Source organism: Penicillium roqueforti (assembly GCF_015533775.1).
Source record: "Penicillium roqueforti strain LCP96 04111 chromosome Unknown scaffold_26, whole genome shotgun sequence".
NCBI lineage: Eukaryota > Fungi > Ascomycota > Eurotiomycetes > Eurotiales > Aspergillaceae > Penicillium > Penicillium roqueforti.
This window is the reverse complement of record NW_024067590.1, coordinates 104,656-129,808: the sequence shown is the minus strand read 5'-3', so window position 1 is coordinate 129,808 and position 25,153 is coordinate 104,656. Positions and strand designations below refer to the sequence as shown.

Genomic DNA, 25,153 nt, shown 5'->3' with positions numbered 1-25,153 from the left:
AATATCATATTTAATATCAAAATATCAAACTTTTACAAACCCATTCAACACATCTTCAGATCAATGCCAGCCATAAACACACGGTTAAGCCTCACGTGAGTATTCAGGGTCCAGCCAATCAGATCAAAGTACCCCAATCGTGGAATCCAAGCCGAGCAAGTGCAATTTGACTCTCTACAGTTCATTTACTGAGAACCAAAGCCTGACCCTAAAAAATGAACCAACCGTGAAAAAAGAGCTGTCAGCAGTGGGTGGTCCGAGTCGCAGCGCGCCAAAGCACCGACACAGCTCCAACCCACCAACAACCGCAACCTCCCGAGGCTCACGAGCGCTCTAATACACAGCAAAATAATGGCGTGGTACTCCATCCTCCCGCCGGGACTCACCGAACTCGAGACCTGGTTAGCTCGCATCTTCGTGAGTTTCCCTCTTTCCTCTCCGACTTTACCCCCCCTCGTGACGCACCCCTTATGACGCAGTCGCTGACCTACCCCGGATTCGCAGTTCTTCCTCGGTCTCATCACCATTGGCCCCTGGGCCTTCCTCGTACTCCTAGACGCAACCATCTGGATATATCGTATGACCCTTTGGGAGGTCCCCTGGATTGGTGGACGAGCACGTGGTCGCCAGCGCCCTCGCGCGCCGAGCTTGAATGAACGCCCGGACGGGCAACGGAGGGCATTTGGACTGCGCGGCGTGGAGACGGATACCGGGAGCAGCGAGGGAGAAAATCAAGATGATTCTCCAGGGCGAAAGGGGGAGAAAGATCGTGACGACTCTCAGAAGGAGAATGTGAGCCCTGTTGTTGTCCAAGCATTAAATCCACATTTGAGTGGAGATGGTGTCTTGAAACAAAGGAGCTCGGGGCAGATATGATGATTGGATTGCGTCTCCTTTGGAATAGTGATGATGTTTATGAATCTTGTGTTATTGTTGTCTCTTGTCGCTTTGACTATATGAGCAAGCATACATTTCTTTTATTGCTCGTCTCGTCTTCCCAGGTTGTGTGTGAGAAGACTTATATACCTATACATCGAAGATTGTATGATACTTCCAGAGTATAACCTACAATCTATTATACAAAGCCCTAGATAATGAGTAGCCAATCTTACAATACCCCAACTGTCTTATCTTGAAAGTGCCAACCCCGCAGGTCCCGACATCTCGGCCGTGTGAGTCAATCAGAGAACAATGGACGGACAGTTCGGCCACTCAAAGTGGGGAGAGATAAGCTCCAACACGACTCTCCAAGCCAAGTTCGCTTTCTAGTGAGGAGTTCATGCGGAGTAGGAGGTTGTTCAAGGATAAAACTCTCCGTTGAGCAGGGATCTAAACTTCGACAGCTTAGATCCACCCCATAGTGATTTGAGCAGGATGGCACGCATTCTATACAAAGCCATTGATACACCATGGCCTCCATTCTCCATATATCTGTTCTTTGCTCTTATCGTGGGCACATGTGCTGCTGTGTGGAGGGTTCGACAATCCCGTAAGGCTAATGCATACGGGAGGACGAAGACAACTTTCTCGGACAATAAGACATCCCCCATCATACCTCTTGAAGGATTCAACTGGGAGGAGACCGAGCCGTTACAATTCCGGCCGTTTAAAGGGAAAGACAAATACAACTTGACCATGGGTGAGTCCCTCGTCTGATGCTATACAAATATACCATACTACACCACTCGACACATATCGAGACTAATCTATATCAGCACTTGAAAGCCTTGATCCGTCCGAGCTCATCCCAATGGACAAAACATACAAGGACCGACTAGCTCTCCGCGAGTCCGTAATCGACCAGCACCACGACATCGTGGTGGGAATCAACAACGACCAAACCCCAGAGGAGGATCCTCGCATCCGTCCCGCCATTAGCGAACTATACAATTATGTTCTGGGAACATACCTACCAACCCGATATCCGAGCATGTTCCGTCTAACCGTTGGAAGCTCGCTCTTCCACAACCTGGTAACAGGCGCAACGTGGCCGACAACGCTGTCGCCAACGACGCCAACAATCCAAGCCCTGGAAATCCTGACCCAGACGGTAGACGAGGATTTCCTGATCCTGCTCCCTGAGTTATTCCCCGAAAATGAGGAACAGCCGAAATCCGTACTACAGGCATATGCGATCTGTTTCCCGGCTGGCTTCAACATGAGCGAGAAACTCGGGCAGCGTTTAGCCGATATTCATGTGCCGGTCCCGGGGTATCAGGAAAAGATTGGACGCAGCATGGATCGGTTCTTTGCGCGCATTGAGGTTGGGAGGTTTGTGAAACGGGCTAATTGGAGTATTACTATTGACACGGGTCTCTTTGCTGCTTTTGGTGGGACACATGCTGAGCCGGGGAAAAAAGAGGAGGCTATTGAGCCCGGGAAATTGAATGTTGATCAGGTATGTTGGCTTCGAGGAAGTCCATTTGATCGGATAGTGCTGATATCACTAAAGACTTGTCTCCGATGTGAGCGTCAGACGTTGCATCGGCTGCCGGTGTCCAAGGCTCTCGTCTTTACCGTCCACACTTATCTTTATCCAATTAAGCAGATTAAGGATGAGGGTTCTGGTGAGGACCTTGCGAACGCGGTCGATGGCTTGAAGAGGGGTAATGTGCCAGGAATGCATATTTATAAGAAGGGAGATGTGTGGGGAGAAGCATTGAAAGACTTCCTAAGGACTTAGACACTTCAGTATGTTGGAGTTCTGCGCAAGATACATGAATTATATGGTATATATGACACCAGGCTTGGACTCAGAAAGGGCGTTTCTTTATTTATATGCATTGTCAAATTTTTGGTTTGATTCTTTTAGGCCTCCAATGCTCGCAATTTAGCGGAGGCGCTCGACAACCTTGATAAGATCGGCCGAAACACCCATAGCGGTAACTTCACCACCGGCACCGGCACCCTGCACAATCAGGGGATTGGCACCGTAGCGCTTAGTGTAAAAGCTGATGATGTTGTCACTGCCCTTCAGACCAGCGATGGCGCTGTCCTTATCAAAGTACTGCAGACCAACCTTGACAGCCTTGGCGGCGACATCAATGCTTCCAACGTAACGCACAACCTTGCCCTGCTTCTCGGCAGTATCCTTGATGTTGGCCATTTGGGCATCGAACTCAGGGAGACGAGTCATGAACTGAGTAATGCCGTCCGCGGATGAAGGCAGAGATGCGAGCTCAGCGGGGATCAGCGACTCAATAGGGAAAGAGTCAGGGCGGGAAACCTCCAGACCAGCAATACGGGCCAGGATGGTCAGCTTGCGTGCAACGTCCATGCCGTTCAGGTCATCACGAGGATCCGGCTCGGTGTAGCCCAGCTCCTTAGCCTGGGCGACGACAGCACTCCACTGGGCATCAGAAGCACCTGATGCAGGGGCAAAGGTGTTGAAGAGGAAGGAGAGAGTGCCAGAGAAGACACCCTCAATGCGGGTGACCTCATCGCCGGTAGCAACCAGGTCCTTCAAGGTCGACAACACGGGCAGGCCGGCGCCCACGGTGCTCTCGTGGTACACGAGAGCCTTACCCTCAGCCGCAGAGGCAAAGATATCCTTCCACAAGGACAGGTCATCGGAGAATCCCTTCTTGTTGGGTGTCACCACTGAGATGCCCTTCTTGAGGAATGTGGGGTATTGCCGGGCGAGGCTAATGTCAGAAGTGTTATCGACCAAAATGGCTCGGCCAGGTGCGGAGGCGAGGTATGTAGCGATTTCTTCGGCCTGGAGGGCACCGCTCTTGGTCAGCGATGGTGCGGCAGCAGCAGTGGCCCAATCGGCGGCGGGGATGGCCGGCGAATAGGCGGGACTCGGGGAAAGGAGGGTCTGGGAGGAACGGGCAAGGAGGACAAGCTGGGGTGCATTGGGGAGACGAGCGAGCTGTTGGAGGAAGGCCGTACCAACGCCTCCGACACCTAATTGATAAAATCGTTAGTACTCAATTGGTTGGACTTTTAAAGCTCAGTAGTGAGGGACACCTACCAATGACACCAAGGTAGATAGGACTAGCCGACATATTGCTGATTGATGATTTTTTTTCTTGATTATTTCGATCAGCTTAACTTTCTGATTCTCAGTCAAGAGTCCAATATCAGATCAAAACTAAGAGAACAATCAATTGACTCACGGCGCAATCGATTCACCTGAGTAGTGGGGGTGCGGGGCTGCCCCGAATATCGGCATTAGTCATTAAGAGCGGCAGAAAATGACATAAGGGTTGGCGGTGTATATTGGCTTATCGATAAGCCGGTGGCTGTAGGAAATACGGTAAACTCCGCGCGTGAAACCTGTAACTTCTTAACACTACACGTGTATCATTCACATTATCATGCCTGCTGATCAGGATTCCCTCTACGGGCAGCCGCGCCAAAAAAAGACCAAAACCGAACAAGTCACCTCCTCAAGCCTCGCCTTCACCTCTCAGCTCTCTTCACTCATCGCCCAAGATGCGACCTCCGCTTCGTCGCGGGGACGCCACCGTCCCTCCAAGAATCCGAAGTCTGATATCTTTTCAAAGCACAACAAAGGTACTCAGAAGCGTGCAGCTGCCGATCTTGCAGATGACAACAGGGCTCTCAAGCAAGTTCACAGGAGCACCCAGGACATTGGCTCTGTTGACGCCATCACACTGGGCCGGTCTCGACGTCGAATGCAGGAAAAGGCGCGCCTCTACGAAGATATGAAGAAGGGATTACATCTTGCCGGTGATAGTGATGATGATGATGACATGTCGGCTGATCCATCCGATCCGGACGCCTACCTAGCCCGACTAAGACGCAAGGAGAAGGACGTATTGGTTGATTTCGATCTCAAGCACGCAAGCGAGGAGCAACTCAAGCAAGATGAGTCCGATGACGACAATGCATCCATTGTTTCGTACGAAGACGAATTTGGCCGGTCTCGCCGTGGCACTCGCGCCGAAGCCGCCGAAGCTTCTCGCGCCATGGATGAAGAAGCGGGTGCCAAAGCTGCCCAAGAACGCTGGCGCCCTGCTCGTCCTGACAATTTGATTTACGGAGAGGCCGTTCAGACCGAAGCCTTCAATCCTGATGCCAACATTGCGTCGCACATGTCCCATCTCGCCGCTCGTCGTGACCGCTCGCCTACCCCGCCGGAGAAGAAGCATTACGAGGCTGAAGCGGAGATTCGCAACCGTGGAACTGGATTCTATAGCTTTTCCACCGATGAGGGGGAGCGCAAGCAGCAGATGGAAGAACTCCGAGTTCTGCGAGAGGAAACTTTATCCAAGCGGAAAACGGACGAGGAACGGATGGCTGAGCGCAAGGCCCATTTACAGTGGCGATGCGAAGAGATTCAAAGACTTTCTAAGGAAAATTTGGAGACGTGGCGCCTAGAGGACCTTGAAGCCGAACGCAACCCCGAGCCAAAGGTAGCCCCTCCACCTAAACCACCCCCCTCAAAATGGCTGTACCCTGAGTCCGACCCCCCGTATGACTGGACTACATGCCCACTGGCACAACGTTACATGTTCATGGATCATCCTGAACCAGACGATATCGCTGGCTTTGCAGGGGATAACAACGCTGCAAAGGATATGGACACTTCGTAAGTTTCTTTCATGATGTTCCGCATGTGGCCAAGTGATTCCTCATCACCTTTCCATCGCATCTGCTCGCGCTTCAATGTGCTTTCTGGTTTCTACTTTGCGTTTCTTTTGTATATGTGATACCCCTAGTAAGTTGGCTTAAATTTATTTCTAAACAATGGTTTTGGTTGAACCTAGTCTACGTTTAGGCCTAGCAGAAATATGGGAGCGAAGAAGCCATGGAGCTGTAGAGGTTCCACGGCGAGGACAATCCATTATAGACATACATATGTCCAAAGAGGTACCAAACTAGCAATCCGGACTACTAGAAAGAAATCCACGGCTCTTGAAATCTTGAATCATCGCAATCATATCAACATAACTCATAAATCATCATGTCAGAACAGAGATTCCAATTAAAAACCATCAGTCCAACTGTTCCTATCATAACTCAATCGCCCAGTTCATCCATGACATCCACGAACATCCGAGCATCTAAACAAACGTCCAATCAGTCAACAATACCCGAGACTGTTGCGTCCAACCACTTACCAGAAGAGCGCGTGAACTCCAGGATATGATAACCTTGTGAGGTCTGCGGGGGGTCGTAATCATCGACAGACATAAATATGATGGGCTTGATATCACGCACAATCACCGTTTTGGAACCCTGCAACTTAAGCCAACTGCGTTTCCCAAGGTTGTGGGTGACGAATGCTGTCCAGACGGGTGTGCTGTGTTCATTTTCATTAGAATTCATTTTCGATGTTTAATTCGTACAATTGACGCTTGACATACTGATTCATCTCGCCTAGGTGGACTGACGCCTGCATTCTTACGGCTCCAGTCACCGTGTCTTTGTATACGCGCAGCGCATGCATGTACCCATCGTCGGTGATCGGGCTAGAAGATATCAGCCTGTCTGAACTCAATTATCCTTGGTATGGTGTGGATTGCTCACGCTCCAAAGCGTTGCTGTTCGTGTGTCAGCTCGTGGTCTAGGATTTCTCCTATAGGATGGCCTGCATCCTGGGAGCGCAAGGCGAGGAATACGTTATGGAATAGCACTAGATCTGAAAGATAAAGCTGTAAGTATGTCACTTCAACAGCCCAAGGCGGGGTTTTCAGATTAGCATTGCTGACCTTCCAATGTGCTGAACTTCAACAGGGTCCATAAAACAAGCTCTGTTCCATGATTCCGCCGCCTGCACAGTCGGAGGCAAGAGCCATCTCGCATGAGCTCGAGTAAATTCAGCGGCAAGCAGTAGTAGTCGCTAGGCCCCGTCCGGTGGGGCTTCTTGCAAAGGATGCGGACACGATGGTCTGTTTTCCTTAGATAAAAGGCCACACGCATATCGGACTCGTCGTTTAGGCATCTATACTGTGTTAAAATGTATGCTCAAAGGAGTAAAATTTCGCAACTTGCAGGTGGATGAGTTCCTCATAGCCCTTGTCTTTAATTGATTGTTTAATGCCAGGTTGAGATTCTCCGCAGCAGCGTGACCTATTGCCAAAATATGTTAGCCAAATTCTGAGAACTAAACCAAGCTATCTATAACTCACTTTTCTCTCGAAGACGGTAGAGGAGTGTTGGTAGTATTACACCCGAATGTATCCTTGGCCCAGTGTTCTTGAATAACATCCGCGCTAGTACTAGCGGATGTCGAAGTGAACGGCGAGAGCGGGATATCCGGGACAGACGGCGGGAAATCCGAAGAAGTGCCGGAGGAAGGCGACATTGGCGGAGGAGACATATGCGACGGCCGAGCGCGCTCGAATGACCTCCGGCGCCGTCTGTTCAGGTCAATAACCGGGCGGCCACTCGTCGGACGTTCCCTCACCGGGCGCTCCCTTGGGAGGCGCTCCCTTACCGGGCTCGGGGGAGTCGCTGGGCGGTGGCCGATAGGCGAGTCATCCGGGCGGAGTGTCATGCCTTCAAAGCGAGCAGCGAACAGACCATCTTGTATGGAGAGTAAGGCCTTGAATTGATTGACGAGCATCACGAGGGTTGACGAGGTATAGTGACCACTAACAACGACCAGGAATAAGTACACGCATGCGCTTGTCTACTAGTTTTGCCTGGCGGAGCACCTACTCTCTTACCAAGTCATAGAACTCTTTAAAGGCCGTCTTATACTTGGCTAGGCGGGCTGCCAGGGAGTAGTTTGATTGATCCCAAAAGAACCGACTCATAAATGCCCATGTGCGCTTGTACATCGCTGGACTAGCATCTGGGCCATCAAGACGTCTGAAAATATCGCCGATATCCTCAATCGTATATGTGAAACTGGCTTGCACCACGGTCAAATCGGGTTTGATCATTTCAAAATAGCGGCGATTTCGGGGATCTTCTGCTAGATGTTGCAAAGCGGACAAGGATGAGCTGATGGCGAATAACTCGGACAAGAGCGCCGAGATCTCGCTCATGTGTTCTGGGAGAGGGTCTCGGAATGTATAAAAACCAGCCGCCACGTCGTCGGCGCTCTCACGAGACGCGCGCAGAGCCTGAGCCATCTTATAGTACAGGGTTAGGCCATATACGGGTTGGTGATTTTCTTGGGGGAGGTGCGGAGGGATCTGGTGGGGAGGGCTCTCTCGAAGGGGGAGGGGGCTAGGGAAAAAATTAGGAACTAAACAATAGGCCAATAGGCTCACATGCGCACAATTAACATTATTTAGAAAAGACAAAACGAAAACGGAAAGAAAGCCCTCGAGATAAGAAGCGGGAAAAGAAAAAATCTTTGCCCATGAGGCTCTCGAGACAGGGTTGTCCCAGGACCGACGTGTTCACGCCCGAATGGCGGGGCTTGTGGAGTCTTGGTCTCCTCGTCATCTCTTTCGCTTTTCTCATAGACCGCTTGTTCACGGATGTATGGAGGATGTAGCGAATATAGAGAATGGCTCTGTATACTCTTATAAGCTCGGTATAAGCTTCAGTTCATAGGGTCGTCCCGGCCCTAAATGCGGAGAAGTGGTCAATTTTATGCTTATGGCTCTCAGTTAGACCAATCATAGGAGCGCTTTGGGGTAATACTCCATATGGAGAGGGAATAAACTGTCTAACATGAGATATGCCCGATATAACTAGCCCCACTAGGTAAAATACGTGGCATACATATGTTCCAGATAAACTCTTTCCCGGTTTGCTTGCATATGATATCAAAGTCAGTGAAATTAAGTAACAGAAAGCCAATCCTACCAAGTTAATTGGTTTCCTTGAAATCTCTAGATAAATGCGCTTCTTGCCGGACTTCTATACCCCACAACCAGAAGTCTATATATAGGTAATGTCGAGCAAGTACCACCGAATTACGGGTCCCTGAGCGGGCTTTTGCGAGGTCCGATGGTGTCGTTAATCCCCACTTCATATCCCCAGTGATTTATGCCATAGCGAGTTACACATTCCCTGGTTGGAAGAAACCCGCGAAATACCAGACACCGCTCTTCACATACAGACGATGCTAGACTCTATGAGGCCGACTTTAGGACACTATAGACCCAACAAATGTCCCGCTCTACTAGCGGATGTTATCGTTGAATTCGGCATATGAAGAGGTATAGCTTGAGGTAGCGCGATTATCCTGGACAGTCAGCCCTTCGTAAGGTGACGGAGCGCTGCTGGCGAATGCGAGGTCTTCGGCTTCTTTGCCTATAGACAACATTAAAATGAACGCACCGTGTGATCATTGCGAGTGAATAAAAGAGAAGGCACACGAGAAACGGGCCTAGTCGATGTTTGCTGATCGATCAAGAGTCCTAGATGGGATGGTTCCTTCCCTGCTCGAAGCAGCTGGGGCGAAACATGATAGACCAGCCTAATTCAGCAGGCGAGAGGCCGCGACAACTGATGTCTAAAAAATGGTATCTGACAGAAGTGGGAGTCAGATGCAATCGCGAGAAACAGTTGATTTTGCGTGTCTCTAAACGACGAAATATTGCAGTCAACTCTCGAAACTGGTCATGGAAGGTAATCTGTTACCCCCAAAGAAGAAAAGGAAATATATACCCACTGAATTAATCTCAATTCCACCAAATTATACGGAAAGCGTTGATTTCGAAGTTCTGGGAAAGCTGTATGAATTTTACGATCGTTTAAACCGATCAGCCATCTGGATCACGTAATGATACGGTGATGGGTAGTGAAGAAAGCTTGAGCATCAAAACGGAAGGGAGAAAGCCATCGATCGGGATCGAGAGCTTAGGATCGGAGGTCTCACGAACCCAAGCTGCAGATAGTGTACATCGTAGTTTTAGATACCGCCTTGTGATCGATCCAGGTGGCATTTGTTCGACTTCTGCAACATAGATTTAGACTCTCCAATGAAATTTCCGGTCAGTAAATGCAGAAACATTGGTTGGAACTCTTCCAGCATCTGAAACAAATCCAAAGTTAAGCTTCGAGCTTCGAGCTTCGACCCCGGATTCTTAGGGCGGTGAATGACGCAGGCGGTGAGACACGCCCGATTTTGCGGGGCAAAAAAGCTCAAGAGCTCTGGAGAGCTCCCGAAGCTTCCCCGAAGCTCGACAGCCGAAGATCAGACCTAAAGTGAGGCGAATCTGAACGCGGCACACAAGACCCCTCGCACAACAGAATAAATCCTGATTTTGAATCATCCCCATAAGCTAGTGATATTGCCAAGACTTGCTTGCTATTTTTACAACCATTGAAAGCTTAATGGAACTGGCCTTGACACTAATTAAAAAAAGGTTGAGATTTCCCATTGATAACTTAATACCCTCGATAAGAGCAAAGAGGAACAGTTCAGAAGCAAGTAAACCCCAGCCGTCCTCCAAACCCAGAAACCGTGCACGAAACCGTCCGAAAAAAACATCAGGAGAACCATTAGAGAAACACAAACGCCCAGAGGCAAAAGACGAAGTGAAGCTAGAGGGCGTTTAAGAGGATTCCTCCTCTTCCTCCTCCTCAGCCTTGGCGAGGTAGGCGGCCTTCTCCTCTTCGTAGCGCTTCTTGTCGGCGGCGGCCTTAGCATCGTAGGGCTTGCGGTCGGTCTCGCTCAGAGCCTTCCACTTGTCACCGAGCTGCTTGCCAACCTGGCCTGTGGGGGTGTTAGATAAGTACAATGGAGTTGGGGAATCAATTCACTGACCGAAGCTGATGCCGGGGTTCTCCTCGCGGACCTTATCACGGTTGTCATTGGCGAAGAACATGTAAGCGGACAGACCACGCTTGGGCGCGTTGGGGTCTAAGTCAATTAGTACAAGCCGTTGACGACGAGGTTACTTCCATGTCGAACTTACCCTTCTTGCGGCGCTGGACGCGCTTCTCGGGGGCCTTGCGGGTGGTCTTGGTAGTGGTCTCCTTAGGCATGATGACTGTCGAAGGTTAGATGTGGTTTCCGAGGATTCTTGGCACAATAGATAATATGCGGGAGAAACGAAAGGCGCGATTGAGTCAAGTGAAGGTTTATATGCGCAATTGACATAACATTTAATGAGATCGGAGTGGAGGTGGGAGATGAGAAGGGCAGACGCGAGTGTTGGCTAGACGCGTTGCGCGCAACCAACCACTTGCGACCGAGGCAAAACAGAGCTTTGAGATGATAGGGATGAGACCAACTCACATGAATTTGATGATCACAAATTAGGAATATGTTTTGAAAAGAAAAAGGACTGTGCGATTGCGAGTTAGTTGAGGTGGACAAAAACATAGATCGAGGTGCAGCGCGCGATCGCAAGGTCGGCGCAAATTGGGAAAAAAAAAGACAGGCAATGAGGTGAAAATAAAGGATTGCAAGGACCAAAAGAACTGAAAAAAAAAGGGGGTGGTGGTTGTGGTGGAGGAAATTCGATTGCGAAGTGTTGATTTATAGAACTCGGGGTATATGCAGTACCTTTTTTTGTAAGGGGAGTTTTTGTATGGGGAGTTGGTAGTGTAGGAAGATAGTAAGAGAAGAGAAGAGTAGAGGGGGGAGGGCCGTAGTAGTAGCAAAGAGAGGGGGGCCACAGCAAGGGAAAGGCACTGGTTTCGCTGACTGGCTGGGAGAAAACGTATGATCAATACCCGTAACTTACGCCGTCCACCATACTATTCGTCACTGATTTCTGGAAATTTACGTATTATTTCCCCCAGGTTACCGTCAGAATTTCCATTTAGATCGTTTGCTATGATATATTCATGTACATTCCTTTTTTTTTTTTTTTTTAGCAAGACTTTGTGGGCGGCTGTACCGATTAGAAAATTCAATACGGCGTCCACGGGTTATGAAACGAGACCATCATTCCGGCACTTGGGACTTGTGGATTGCGCTCCGTCATATTAATAACCGCGCAAACGTACAGGTACACGGTACGCGGTAACTCCATAGTGGAAGTATCTGCTCGGCAAGTACCTCGTACTTGTCATTACCGTGGAGTGTTTGCCATTGATTTGATATACATACTTCGTACAATATGGCTTATATTGTAACATTATGCTAATAATAAGGCCGCAATGATGCCTACAGTTGTGGCAAGTAGGCTACGATGTATGTCATAAAGAGTCCGGAGAACCCCTGGACGAAGGTACAAATAGAATCGAGCATTTCCATGTATTTAGGTCGGGCAGGGTTTGTTGTGTACAGGCATGGAATATCATGGACTTGCTTCCATAGGGTATAGCGTATAGTGGCTTTGGTCGCGAGTCGCAAGGTCATGTGCAGGTACATATTATTATTGTACGGGGTACTTTGCGGTTCTAGAAAGACAGATCCTAGTTTACTACGGGGTATTGTATCATTATTCCCCTGGTCGATAGAATAAGAATTCCGAAAACACGGTCTACTTAAGCTCTCGGTGTCAATATCATTCGGTTGAGAACTCTGTGTAATGACACAAACCCTAATCATCACGCACGCAACGCGTGTCTAGACGTGTGTACACAACAGTGTGAGTACTCGTACCAAGTACTCAACTATCATCCTCAGGCAAGGGCGACTGACTGGTCGCTCAATCATAATCGTTGCGCTTCCTTTTAGCGTAACCTCAATTGGAAACTCGGCTGGGCAGGTACTTAGGAAGGGGCCTGTTAGACCTGTTGATAAAGGGCATACGTGTTCTAGACCCTAACTAGCATGGATGAATGTGGCATAATGTGGCATAGAGTTATCGCTATTTTCTTAGTCCGAGCATTATCCACGCCTAGACTGATAGGTTACAAAGTGAGACGGTATGGGCATGGGACGGCTTAAAGGTTAGACTCCTTCCTTACAGAGCCGGATCACACCATCATCACAAGCTAAATCCAGCCTGGATATCTTTTCCAATATGAGTAGACTGCATGGATATTCCATCTATGGGGTAATGTGCTCCAATCCGTCAAATGCCTCAGATTGCTCCTTTAACTTGCAGATACCAGACTAGTACAATATTGTAGAGTTGGCAGACAGATTAAAAGCAAAAGTCCGTACTTGTACTGTAGACATTGTCAAGTCCAAACGCATAGACCACGCATGGACATTCTGGTGTTCCCTGAAAGAAACCCTTCTTTCTTACACATACCGTTGATACTGCAGTACTGTGGATGTGTAAGGAGGGCTAATCCACCTGTACTCCGTAATGTACGGAGTACTCTGTACAGTTCCACGCCTTCCGACAGGAAAGTGTATTGTGGACTCCAAATTGATATCTCATCGCTAGCTAATTTAAAAGTGATAGTTATGCAATTATCCGAGCGTAGAGCCCTTACTTCTCAGACGCGACCAGAGTACACCGCTGTGTATAGCCGTCATAATTGCAGTACTGATGGAACACATTGCCCAGGTGTAATAATTATTATCCAGTCCACATTAGTTATTCGGCTAAAATTACCATTCTCTTTTTTTCTTCTTCTAGAAACAGAAATCAAATGTCCCGGAGACTTGGGTAATATCGTATAGCGCCTGTGCTCCTTAAGTACATGTACAGTTGATGGTCGGAATTAAGAAATGTAGAAAACGGGCAAGCCGCGTCGCAAAAAAGAACAAACATCAGTCATCACTTTCATCCAGCACCAACGCGCGCAACATGTCGTCATCAGCCCAATTTAGTCCACTGGCAACAACTACAGCACTTGCGATGGACTTCATAGTTTCCCACTGAGCTTTGCGCGCCTTGAAATCAGTTTCAGACTTGTCCAGGCGCGATAACAGCTCGGGGTCTTCAAGCTTCTCTCTCCATGATGAATCTTCTTTCGTGAGCTCTAGTAGCTGGCGCACTAGTTCCTGGTTTTCGCGATTGATCTGGAGATTCTTTACTTGTAGGTTTGAGAGCTGCCTCATCACCAAGTCATGTGCCGACGCGAGGTTCTCGTGTGCAAGGGCAAGCACATCGCGACGATTCACCAGACAAAGAATGGCTCTGCGTATCTTTGTTAGACTTCGGTCTAGTTTAAGGGCTCTTCATGGGTACATACCTCTCAGCAGGGGTTGCAGCCTTCAGGTGGACAGCTTTAAGAATAGGCTCAGTCATGAGGATGGTGCGAACGGCCTTCCTCCTGACTGTATAAGTAGATCGGGCCTCTAGAAGCTCACGTTCCGCGATTGCGAGCTGTTCTTCAGCATCCGCGCCCGAATATGATTCCAGTTCTAATAGAACAAAAGTGATTAGAAAGGAAACAAAAAATTAAAGAAAAGAAAACAAGCATATACCTTGTTCGAGAAATGCCTTTTCTAGCTGCTGTTCCTGGATCTGGTTGTAGAGCTGCAGCACCAAGGCCTCTTTATCCGATAGAGTCACGACATCGCGATAGTCATCTGCAGCATAATCTAATAGTGTCACCTCACCAGATTGTAGGTGAGGCAGCGACTGGCCATGTTTTGCAGCCATCGATGTAGATCCCATGAATGCGGGCCTATCTGGTGATATGAAGATGAGACCGGAGGCGGTGGGCGAGCTTCCCCGGCCACAGGTTGCGGAGCAACCTTCAACGTACTGACCAGCCTGACCGGGGCTTCAGGACTTTCATTCTTTTCTTTCTTTCCTTACAGGCAGGTGTCTCCTTTTTGGGAAATACTTCTCACTTTTCTCTCTACTGAGCATCTAAGCTCGCCTGGTGCGGAGGAAGGTAATGTCGTTGCACATCTACATTGCTCACACCGGGGAGCATTTCCTGGCCGATCCAGTGGCATTTGCTTCGTATGTCTCCACTATCTTCATTGCTATTCATCTATGTTGATCAGATCTATCTGAACTCCAGCTGACGCTTGTGCATTTCTATTAGTCCCGATGCTTTGAAGTCATGGATCGTTCGAAATACATCTATTCCGCCACCACGGCAGATCTTGATGACCGCCCGGGGAAAGAATGTCAAAATCCAAACGCTTGCTACCGAGGTACTATATTACGAATATCAATCATAACCTGGAAATCGGCTAACTCATAGGCAACTATCGCAGAATGAGATCTTTGTATATGACCGACAATACGTCAGTGAACCAGGTGACGTCGAGTTTCCGGAACGACCTCCTCCTGAACCATTCCGACCCGGTAGTCCCCCGGCTACACTGAAAGACTCGAACGACCTTCAGGCATGGCGGAACCTATATATGGCACGGCGCAACTGGGCGCTGGACTTGTCTAGCCGCTGTGGGTCGATTGATAAGAACCTCCGAGAACATAACGAGCGAACCGATGTTATAAATCGCGCGGTGGGCGTGGCCCTGGAGAATCTCAAGTCGCATGTGGGTAACTTAGAGCATCGGTTCCAAGAGGCGCAGACATGGGCGAATAGCCTTTTAGAAGAGCAGCAGGCCGCTTTAGATGGTTGGCAACGAGCTCTCTCCACACTGGATAACATCCCGGCACGTAAGGATTTCCCTCTTCTTGGACGCCCGTCCACGCCTAAAATGGACGAGGATCGACCAACCGGAACGCTGCGCGACTTTGTCGATGTAGGCGAGGTCCAACGGGCTGGATCAGAGGCAGCAACTGTGTCGGCGGACTTTGTTGCTAGCGTCCATGAAATTGAAAAGGCAATCGGCGACATCGCCTCGGACACTCAACAATTAGTAGAAGATGCCCTTGCCTCAAATTTCGACGGGGTGGATGGGTGGCTGGAAGAAGTGGAGACTATTGCGAAGAAGATCGAGTCTGATTATGAGCATGTCCTCGGCCTGCCGAACAACCAGAAAACGTTGGCCAATATATCAAGACTTGCACTCAGCCATACGCAAGACCTTCTTCCATCGCTAGTGGAGATCAGCGTCGAGCTTCAAGCTGCGCTAGAGCACGCTGTGCAACGCCGAGGGGCCGCGGAGAAAGCGGCCATTCAGCATATGCGCACGATTTCCTCTCTTGAGTCCAGACTTGCCGACGCCAATGCACGAATGGTCAATCTGGACATAGGGAGTAATGCCTTTGAGGTTATATACTCTGTCTTCCAAATGCCAATGGTATATGGGTCGATCCTTATCGAATCCGTGCGGCGGCGAGAATGGAGTGAGAAGATTAAGACTGACTCCTTGACGCTGGCCGAGGAGATGGCCATTTTGAGGGACGAAGAGCAACGTCGCAGAAAAAAGTGGTTAAAGAATATGGGGGACTATATGACTGTGACTGATTCCACCACACCGGGAATCGAAGTCAACCTTCAAGGTCAGGATGAGGAATGGCCCGAAGTAGCCCGGAAAGAGATCGAGTATTACATCGACGATTTAAAAACCACTCATTCCTTGACCAACTTAGCGGAAGAGCTCACCCAGCAGCTCAAGGCGCTAGATGCACCAACTCGGCAACAAAGACGTCGGGCCAAAGCGTTCAAACAAGGCAGCGTATTTGACTTGAGCCGGAGCTCTATATTACGCGCCGATGACTCCGTCCGTAGCTTACAAGAAGAAAAGACAAAGCTAGAAGAAAGGATCAAGGGATCTGACAGTCGCGTCCGCAAATTGGAAGACCTTTTGCACCGACAGAGTCAGCTCAGCCGGCCATCGAGCGGCACTTTCGGCCCCGACTTCCCCGGTTCACCTGCATCTCCTCACCCTGATACATTCTCTAGACGGTCATCAATGTCTTCGAGGAGAGTCTCTGCGACTCAGTCTCCCGAAGAGAAAGCACTTGTCCAGCGCATTGTTACGCTTGAAGCAGAGTTGGCGGCCGAGAGAGATGCGGTCCAGCGACTCCATAAGGAAGCCCACGCCGAGCGGCAAACCAACTCCGACAAGTTCCAAGAAGCCCAATCCACCAAAAAGGATCTCATAGGAAACCTTGAAGCGCGCCAGCGTGAATTTGAAGACGAGCGCCGATATCTGGACTCAGAGCTAAAGAAGTTCAGACTCCGTACTGAGGAAATGGAAGAAGAGCTTGATCGACTTATGGACAGCAGAGAGCATGGAAAACAAGAACTTGACGACCGGATGCACCAGCTCGAAGTCGACCTTGAACATGCTCACGCCAATTCCGCCGAGGACGCACAGAAAATCATTGATCTTAACGCACAGATTCAAACTCGGCAAGAGCGAGAAGAAGGCCTCCAGGCTAAGATTGATAAACTCGAGCACCAACAAATGGAGTTCGAGCAAAAGCAGCAGGAAAGTTACCAAGCCCTCCAAGTTATCTTCATGAACCTCTCACCTGGGGGTATTGTGCCTGTCGAAATTCCCGACCTAATCAAAGCCATTGAAGTTCTCTCCGAGGGTCTGTCGATCCACGCCAAGAGTGCGGAATCGAGTGCATCTCAGGCAATGGCCGAGAGTAAGGCCCTTGAAGAACAGATTGCCAAACTCGAATCGGAGGCAGAAGAGCGGACGAAGAGCTTCGATGAACGCGAGGCCGAATTGTCGCGACTAACTACAGAGCTGTCACGCGCGCAGTCAAAGTCGAATGACTTGACTAGTGAACTGGACAAAGAGCGATCCAAGTACAATTCCTTGCACTCTCAAATTACTGGAGAGAGTGGCTCCGATGCGCTGCGTGAACAGATCGCCGAAGAGCAACAGAAACAGGCAGAGATGTCGCGGAAACTGGCTGAAGCTGAGAGTGAAGCCCGAAATTTGAAAGATCAGGCTGCGGAATGGGAGAAAAAATCAGGGAGTCCTTCGGAGACTGAGAAACGGGCTGTCGCGCGGTCCGAAGCTCGAGGTACTAAGTCCTTCGAGCTTTCTAGTCAGCTCTTCACCCAGGTTGAGAAGCTGGGTCGGATGCTCGAACAATTGGGGTTCACCATCATTCAGCAAGATGGTCAGCTCCTTGTTCAACGAGCTTCAAAGCTTAGTGCATCATTGGCCCTAGGCGAAAGCCTCGCACAGTCCGGTATTGTATCCCTGAAGCCGGATACCGCGCTCCTAGACTGGATGAAAGCCGAAAGCCTGGAGGATGAAGAGAAAAAATTCTCGGCTTTCATGGAAAGCCTAGCTCAGTTCGACGTGGCCCTATTTGGTGATGTTGTTGTCAAACGCGTCAAGGACATCGAACTCCTAGCTCGCAAATGGCAAAAGGAAGCTCGAGGCTATCGTGAAAAATACCACCGAGTTCAGAGCGAGGCCCATGACAAGATCGCCTACAGATCATTTAAAGAAGGCGATCTTGCTCTCTTCCTTCCCACACGGAATCAAGCCATTCGCTCCTGGGCAGCCTTCAACGTTGGCGCGCCGCACTATTTCCTTCGCGAACAAGATTCACACAAACTACAAGCTCGAGACTGGCTTCTCGCCCGCATCACCAAGATCGAGGAACGAGTTGTAGATCTGTCCAAATCAATGAACGGTATCGCCCCAGACCGTCGCTCCCTCGGGGCCGCCAGCGACGTCACCTCTCTGGCCGACGAGAATCCGTTCGAGCTTTCAGATGGCCTCCGTTGGTATCTCCTCGATGCTGTAGAAGAGAAGCCCGGTGCGCCTGCCACACCGGGGCTAGCGAAGAGCACAGTTGCATCAGCGCACGTCGATGCCAAGGGTAGCATCCGCCTCAAGCGTGCTACGGACGAGGGCGCTATTGCCAAAACCCTATCTAGGAGCCTTGATAGCCGCCGCGAGAGTTCAAATTCCAAGCGGGGCACGCCCGCGCCGTCGCAGCACGCTGCGGACTCCACGACCGATCTTGTCCGCCTTGCCGAAGGTGATGCCGGCACACAGCCTCGAGAGGCTGCTCCGACCTTCGACGAGGTTCGCCGTAACCTGCCCTCCGGCCCGTGAAAAGTAGGACTTATTTATCTTCCGACTTTTCCGGGTCTGTTTTTTATATAATTTGATACCGGTACTAATCGTTTTCCTTTGGCTTAGGATCCTGTCTCTGCATCGGTTCAGCCAAACATAAGTAGCACCGCTTCTTTACCCTCTCGGCCGGCGTCTGATCGTCGACACAACGGCCGATCTCGTCCGTGGGAGAAATTGTGGTCTCTTGACTATCGACTCGAGGGTGGCGCACCATAGACTGGTTTTTTATTTTTATTTATTTATAAGCTCTGGCGTACTAAGACGTGGCATTGTTCTTTGGTTTCTTTTCGGTTCTTCCTGGACATATACGTGTCCCATTTGCTTTTGACATTGATTTAGTCCAGATACCCAGCAATGCAATCTATACTTGAATATATTAATCTACTTGAAGTGGTATAGGGCACAAGTTGCCGGTTGAGCTTTATGAAACGTACGTCAAAATATACTCAAACACAAAGATAATTTACATAGCAGGTAAGCCGAGGTTGATGAATGAAAAAAAAAAAAAAAAAGAAAAGAAAATTGAATAGTTAACTAGTCTCAACTGGAACCCGGGTCTAATCCTTCCACGCCTTCCATGCCACCCATGTCATGCCAAAATTGGCTGAAATCCACGTTCTCGTCTTCAAACATCTGCTTCGCTTGCATCATCGCAGACCGTTGCCGTTCCACAGTGAAACCACCAGGCCGCGAGCTCTCCCATTGAATTAGCTCGACCCAACGCAGGAAGAGATCCTCCTTGCCCATATCGGCCAACTTGTCCTTGAAGGCAAGGAGTTGGTCGCGCTGAACGGAGTCTTTTTGGCTGGTGGGGGTATTATCATCCCCAACACGCCAGATCAACCAACCGTCAGCATCAGTGTTAACCAGCACGGCAGTGCGGAATTCATCCATCTTCACACCATCGGTTCTGCGAGTGCGCTCAACAAGACCATGAGCACGAACCATAGCCGCATAGTCTAAATTCCAATCCTCGTCCACGAGCAAGTAACCAGTCTTGGCGATTCGCTCGGGAGTCACCGCGGCGACGATCTTATCGCGACGCGCCTCGTCGTCGCGGATCCACCGGTTGCGCTCTAGCTCCTTGCTCCAACTGCGGTTACTGCGGCGGACGATGATTTCTCGCTCAAGGAAACCGATGGCACGACGCCAGTGCAACGGCCCTCTGACGAAATTAACAGGCCACGACCACAGCAGGGACACGAGGAAGTAGTCGACGCATATATTTCCAGTCCGCCACAGGATGATTCGTACCGCTTCTGGCCACGGGGTAGACGTGTCCACAGTCATGGAATTTTTGAGCCCGATCAATGTTCCCACGAGCGCTGGATACGTACTAATTCCCATGTACACCCGTAGGCCAAGTATAGCAGTTACTATCAGGTTGACGATAAGGGGTACGGTGAAGGTCTGTCGTTTCAGTTCCTCTGCTGTGGTGTCGATGTGCACTAGGTATACTTCGTCCGGGGAGAGTTGCTCGACGAACGGTTGCAAGGCTTGCGGAACTTTGGTGAATGGTGGGATCGGGCCTGAGGAGGCGGAGCTTGGTGTCGAGGCTCCGGATGAAGATGGCGTCTTGCCGCGACCTGAGCGCCGTGATGATTTTGCCATGGCGGGGTTGATAGATGGATATTCCACTGAATTGCTGGATATGATCTGAGTTTGAGTTTTTCTCAAAGGCTTAATTAAAATGTGAGTTTGCTGCTTTCGTCGAAGCTCTTAAGGATGTGGCGACTAAACGTGTCACATGTCAAGATAAAGTGAGGGACATTTGAGCACGACGAGGTTAGAAAATTATCTCCTGATAAGGTCCTCAGCGTAAATATAAGTAAAGACAAGTTGAAATGGCAAGTTGTCAGTGCTTGAAGAGTCGACGTAATGCGGAAGAAATCCAGACGGCCTAACCACATTCGGGAATGGGAGCGTATTTACCTCCGTCATTTCTTCACGGCGCAGGAGAACCGCGTCTTTCTCCTTTTCCCCTACCTTTCTACATGTAAATCCTCTGCAGGCTGCAAGGGGTATTTCAGCCATGGCTCTCGATAGAAACAATCGAGTCTCGCAAGATAGACAACCCTCACCTTTCCGACGCGCCTCGAAATTCGACCATCACGATATACCTGCGAAACTCCCATCACCCCCTCAAGAAGATGGTCCGCATCCACGACACGCTATTCGCCCACGATCTCTAGTCGATGCGTATCGAGACGCATCAAAACACGCAATGTCCTCCACATACGAAGAATATAACTATGTGACCACACCAAGCCCGCGATCGAAGCGACAGGCGATTAACGCGTTATCGCCAATATCTCAGACCTCTCCTCCCCCCCAAGAACTAGAAGATGCATATAGGCGAATTGATGAAGATGACGCCCTAGCCGATCTCGTGCGCGACTATGACTGGGAGCCACAATTCAGCGCACGCCCCGGAAGCCGAAATCGCCCCCCGTCCCCCCGAGCAAAGTACACAAACGGCGGTCGAGCATCTGCCAATGGACGATCCATCTCCGACGCTAGTTTTGGCGATGACCTCGGCGATCATCGAGCGCGCAAGAGTAGGGATTATACCAAGGATGAAGAGCGCCTAAAGCGGGTCACGGGCCAACGCTCGCCGGTTTTCAGCAGGGCGCAGGTCGGACGGGATGCCCTGACGGCAGATAATCTGAGGAGACGAATGGAGGATAAGACTGAGGTGGATCAGCAGATGCTAGAGGCTGACATGAACGGTGTTCCTTCGCCGAATGTACCCAGTGGTTGGGGTCATCGCGCAGGTTATCGACAAGAATGGGAGAGAAAGCCTACCCAGCCTAGTATCTCCGAAGAGGAGAAGGAAAAAGCGCGTCGACGCTGGTCGCCAATGACGGAAGAAATCCAAGCCCCCAGGTCTACGCGTACCTCCCCTCGTTCTCCGGCGCGAGCACTTTCTGCTAGAAGCGCGCTTGAGGAACGCACCGCCAATCCGCATATGCAGGCAATACGGGAGGACTACGGGGAAGCGCAGTCTGGTCCAAAGCCGACTTCGCCTACTAGCGGTGGCGAGCCAATTCCAAATTCCCCTATCACAGTATTCAAAAACGCGTCATTCGCAAGGCCCAGCCTCAGCAAGCGCGACTCCCGGGATTTACTACGCAAACTCTCAAGGACTGAAACCCCCAAAATTGAACATGTCCAGACTCCCGAGCCACTCAAACTGTTTCAAAGCAAAGTCTATGACAAAACCCCTCGAGTAACTGGCGCGTGGATCGATACTCCTATGACCCAGCGGGTGGCTGAGAAGGTCGAGCTTCCCGAAGATCTGACGAAAGATATCATTCCTCCACGCATAACGGATGATCCTAAGGATACTGCACCTACGAAACTCATGGAGGTCGAATCGAAACCCGGTGAACCGAAGCCCGCGCAGACTAGCGAAAAAGAGCCTCTTTCTGAACCACTTTCTGGAAAGCAGTCGAGGCCCGCGTTGCCGCGACCCCATCTACCTAAAAGTGCATTGGAGACAGTCATTGAGGATGCTAGCTCTGGCAAAGATGTCGAATTCGGAGAAGATACCATCGAGTCTCTTCAAGCATTTATGGACGGGCCAGGTGAACCTAAAATAGAGGAAGACGACGAAGCTTACGAAAAGGCCGTCCTCGCCCAGCTCGAAAACGGCAGTTCAAAAGAAAATAATGCAGGCAATTTGGATTCATTGAATGCCAAGCTCAACTCTTTAATGAGACATATTGATGAGGTCAAGAAAGGGCTTGACGGCCTGGAAAATTACGTTACACAAGACACCGCCATTGTGTCGGAGGCAAGCTCCTTAAACAAGAAGAGCCTCCAGTCATTACACCTGCACACAAGCGATTCCGGCACAGGCCGTGGTACCACTCCCTCTGATGGACGGGTCTACGCCGCGATACCTCTCCCTCGGCTGTGGACGGGGAGCCCACGATCCCAACGCCTTCGGCCAACCAAGCTCGGCTGGTTCATCATTATTTCGCTCTCGTGGTATATCATCGAATGTCTGATGTGGGACCGGTATAGTCATCCCGAGATATCAGAAAGCTGCGAAGGTTACTGCCTGCAGCCCGATGCGCCTTTGTATCCCTGGGTAACTGTCACGATGTTGTGGCGCTGGTCACATCTATCGACTATTTTCACGCCTATTTTTGCTCTCTGTGTTGCTTTCTCTCGACTCGTGGCGCAATTGATGGGTCTCTCGGATGGCTACGTCGACGACGCGCCGGAACTTGGAAATATCGTTGGCGAAATCCGCATCAACGGAACACCAGTCGCGTTCCCTTGGCTATCAGCCCCCACGCCTGAGAACATTGTGCCTCAACCACAGCAGGTCTACTATACACAGCAGCCTGTGCAAACGCAGCCTGTCTGGTCGGTTCGGGACCCGCCCCCGCAGAGGTGGGACAATGACCAGCTGTTGGGGGAGGATATAATGGACGATGATGAATATCTTTAGTTCTCAAGGTTTCTTCTAAATTCCCCAGAGATTTGCTTTGCACGTTTCGCTCCGAATCATCATTTTGCTCATATGAGCTGGACTTGTGTGTTATCATGATTCTAATTCGTAGTTTGAGATGCTATCTAATGTAGCGATTCATTGCTATAATCTCTAGTTAACAAAGTAATAAGTGATATAGTCTTCTGGATAGCCATAAACGCCCAACACGTGTAAGATCGCGCGACTGGCTCTCCAGGGCTATCGCCCATCTATCACAGAAATGGTTCGTCACGAGGATCATTAAAAATACAAATAGGGTATTATAAAGCAAAAGGAAAGAAGCAAACCATACAAAACCACTCACAACCGCGCTGTCGCGCGCCATTGCTTCTGCAATTCGATCTCTCCCTCCATTTTCCAAGCAGTCATTCGCTGCATGAGGGCCTCAACCTGCTCATCACTGACTTCACAGGCCTTTTCAATCGGTATTTCCTTTGTCAACTGCAGCTTGAAGCCCAACCAGGTGAGGTTCCCGGTTGACACAATCCGGCCAGCAACAGCATCACGGCAGAACCCAGCAAAGCTCTCGAAAAAACGATGGCTAGCTGGCCTATCCATCATGAGTATACCGTGGCAGTGCGGCATACCCTCGAACAATTCCGCGACGAGAGGCGCACCGGCTTGGTGGACACGGCGCGCTAGAATGAGATCTTCGTCTGTGAGACCTTCCTCGCCAGTCGAGATCCAGATAGGCGGTGCGTTCTTCCATAGATCAGCCGGGGTAGCGAGCGGAGATACTAATGGGTGGCTCAGCATGCTGGCGTTGCAGTAGATGTCAGCGCGAGGTGGGGACGTGGGCCAAACATCGTCTGGTATGACATGGACCGGAGTAGTAAATAGAGTCTTGACAGCTGGGTCGTTAGGGGGCGTAGCCGGCGCTTCGAGATAATCGAGGTATGCATTGCCGCTGGTAGATGGCATGGAGCGAGACACATCGCACCAGGGAGAGATGGTTGCGACGCCTGCGGGCAGTTCTATAGGCACATCTTTGCCGTGGAAGCGGATAGTGTGAGATGCGCGGTCGAGGGTCAAGAGTGTTTGGAGGAGGACCAGTGAGAGGTTCCCGCCGGCGGAATCCCCAGCGAATACGATCTTGTTGGCTGGCACGGGTTTGTGAAGGGAGCCTGGAGGGGGGTGGAGGAGTGAGAGGTATGCCGTTAAGGCGTCGACAAGCGCGGCTGGGAATGGATTTTGAGGAGCAAGGCGATATCGGACGGATAAGACGGGGGCGCCGGTCAAGTGGGACAGGCGTGCGACGGGGACGCGGTGGCTGCAGGGATCCATAAGGCTTTTTTTTTGGATGCGTTAGCTATGCGCACGGTTGTAAGAGGGTCGAGCGACACTCACAAATACGCTCCTCCGTGGAAATACAAGATCATCATATCAGACGGCGATTCCTGGCGCAGCTTGTGGTATTTCTCCTCTTCTGAGAGATCGGGCTCCGGTGTTTTCTTTCCAACCCCGGCGCGATAACCGGTCCATTCAGCTTCGACGGCGATAGTTGCGGGGATATCGTATGTCTCATTGTCGGTCTTGAGGTCTTCAATTGCGCGTATTACCGCATCGCGCACGTCGACCTCGGGCTGTGGGAGGGTCACTTTGGACACCCACATGGGGCCCTTCACTCCAGGGTCGCGTATGCCTTGTCTCTGGGTTTTACCAAGTGGAGCTTTTGTTGACATGAATGAGCGAATAATGGCGACGGTTAATTCGGTGCGCATGTCCTGTTTCCCCTTGACGGGGGACATTTGAATGCCATGGAGGAGGATGGTCTTGAGGATTAGCGGGATGCGCACCAGCAGCACCTTCAAGAGAGCGAGAGTTTCCCTCAGCGAGCTCATAGTGCGAAGGTGGCAACTTTGAGGACTGGCTTTTGCGAAATAACGAAAAGGGAGGTGGGAGAGAAAGACCTCAAGATCTTAACCTTGGAAGATGCTAAACTGGTTTTAGTTCCTGAGTGGCGTCAGTGCCGAGGTCCGTGG

The 25,153-nt window shown here is 50.3% G+C and overlaps 11 protein-coding genes across 11 annotated transcripts; 5 read left to right on the top strand and 6 right to left on the bottom strand.

The window, feature by feature from the left end:
- Positions 1–351: 351 nt before the first annotated feature.
- Positions 352–876, top strand: LCP9604111_7802 (uncharacterized protein; the record flags this gene model as incomplete). Its single annotated transcript, XM_039075875.1, has 2 exons — positions 352–417; positions 505–876. The coding sequence occupies 2 exons, from the start codon at positions 352–354 to the stop codon at positions 874–876; spliced, it is 438 nt and encodes a 145-aa protein (XP_038926191.1).
- A 498-nt stretch (positions 877–1,374) lies between these two features.
- On the top strand, positions 1,375–2,683 carry LCP9604111_7801 (heme-dependent oxidative N-demethylase family protein; the record flags this gene model as incomplete). The annotated part of the gene is made up of 3 exons (XM_039075874.1): positions 1,375–1,639; positions 1,716–2,398; positions 2,453–2,683. 3 exons carry the CDS (start codon positions 1,375–1,377, stop codon positions 2,681–2,683), a joined length of 1,179 nt encoding a protein of 392 aa, XP_038926190.1.
- Positions 2,684–2,830: 147 nt separating this feature from the next.
- LCP9604111_7800 (homoserine dehydrogenase) lies at positions 2,831–4,010 on the bottom strand (the record flags this gene model as incomplete). Its single annotated transcript, XM_039075873.1, has 2 exons — positions 2,831–3,909; positions 3,977–4,010. The coding sequence occupies 2 exons, from the start codon at positions 4,008–4,010 to the stop codon at positions 2,831–2,833; spliced, it is 1,113 nt and encodes a 370-aa protein (XP_038926189.1).
- Positions 4,011–4,322: 312 nt separating this feature from the next.
- LCP9604111_7799 (CCDC174 family protein) lies at positions 4,323–5,564 on the top strand (the record flags this gene model as incomplete). The annotated part of the gene is made up of 1 exon (XM_039075870.1): positions 4,323–5,564. One exon carries the CDS (start codon positions 4,323–4,325, stop codon positions 5,562–5,564), a length of 1,242 nt encoding a protein of 413 aa, XP_038926188.1.
- A 427-nt stretch (positions 5,565–5,991) lies between these two features.
- On the bottom strand, positions 5,992–8,054 carry LCP9604111_7798 (uncharacterized protein; the record flags this gene model as incomplete). The annotated part of the gene is made up of 8 exons (XM_039075869.1): positions 5,992–6,035; positions 6,093–6,274; positions 6,339–6,443; positions 6,502–6,613; positions 6,684–6,916; positions 6,967–7,044; positions 7,104–7,568; positions 7,636–8,054. The coding sequence occupies 8 exons, from the start codon at positions 8,052–8,054 to the stop codon at positions 5,992–5,994; spliced, it is 1,638 nt and encodes a 545-aa protein (XP_038926187.1).
- A 2,382-nt stretch (positions 8,055–10,436) lies between these two features.
- Positions 10,437–11,585, bottom strand: nhp6 (high-mobility group nucleosome-binding protein; the record flags this gene model as incomplete). The annotated part of the gene is made up of 7 exons (XM_039075868.1): positions 10,437–10,597; positions 10,649–10,679; positions 10,724–10,744; positions 10,800–10,874; positions 11,123–11,171; positions 11,393–11,520; positions 11,574–11,585. 7 exons carry the CDS (start codon positions 11,583–11,585, stop codon positions 10,437–10,439), a joined length of 477 nt encoding a protein of 158 aa, XP_038926186.1.
- A 1,919-nt stretch (positions 11,586–13,504) lies between these two features.
- LCP9604111_7796 (centromere protein H) lies at positions 13,505–14,357 on the bottom strand (the record flags this gene model as incomplete). The annotated part of the gene is made up of 3 exons (XM_039075867.1): positions 13,505–13,874; positions 13,930–14,101; positions 14,165–14,357. The coding sequence occupies 3 exons, from the start codon at positions 14,355–14,357 to the stop codon at positions 13,505–13,507; spliced, it is 735 nt and encodes a 244-aa protein (XP_038926185.1).
- A 226-nt stretch (positions 14,358–14,583) lies between these two features.
- atg11 (autophagy protein ATG11) lies at positions 14,584–18,883 on the top strand (the record flags this gene model as incomplete). The annotated part of the gene is made up of 4 exons (XM_039075866.1): positions 14,584–14,651; positions 14,737–14,848; positions 14,912–18,616; positions 18,734–18,883. 4 exons carry the CDS (start codon positions 14,584–14,586, stop codon positions 18,881–18,883), a joined length of 4,035 nt encoding a protein of 1,344 aa, XP_038926184.1.
- A 324-nt stretch (positions 18,884–19,207) lies between these two features.
- Positions 19,208–20,278, bottom strand: LCP9604111_7794 (uncharacterized protein; the record flags this gene model as incomplete). The annotated part of the gene is made up of 1 exon (XM_039075865.1): positions 19,208–20,278. The coding sequence occupies one exon, from the start codon at positions 20,276–20,278 to the stop codon at positions 19,208–19,210; it is 1,071 nt and encodes a 356-aa protein (XP_038926183.1).
- Positions 20,279–20,699: 421 nt separating this feature from the next.
- On the top strand, positions 20,700–23,129 carry LCP9604111_7793 (uncharacterized protein; the record flags this gene model as incomplete). The annotated part of the gene is made up of 1 exon (XM_039075864.1): positions 20,700–23,129. One exon carries the CDS (start codon positions 20,700–20,702, stop codon positions 23,127–23,129), a length of 2,430 nt encoding a protein of 809 aa, XP_038926182.1.
- Positions 23,130–23,471: 342 nt separating this feature from the next.
- Positions 23,472–25,012, bottom strand: LCP9604111_7792 (CAZyme family CE10; the record flags this gene model as incomplete). The annotated part of the gene is made up of 2 exons (XM_039075863.1): positions 23,472–24,459; positions 24,519–25,012. The coding sequence occupies 2 exons, from the start codon at positions 25,010–25,012 to the stop codon at positions 23,472–23,474; spliced, it is 1,482 nt and encodes a 493-aa protein (XP_038926181.1).
- Positions 25,013–25,153: the final 141 nt, after the last annotated feature.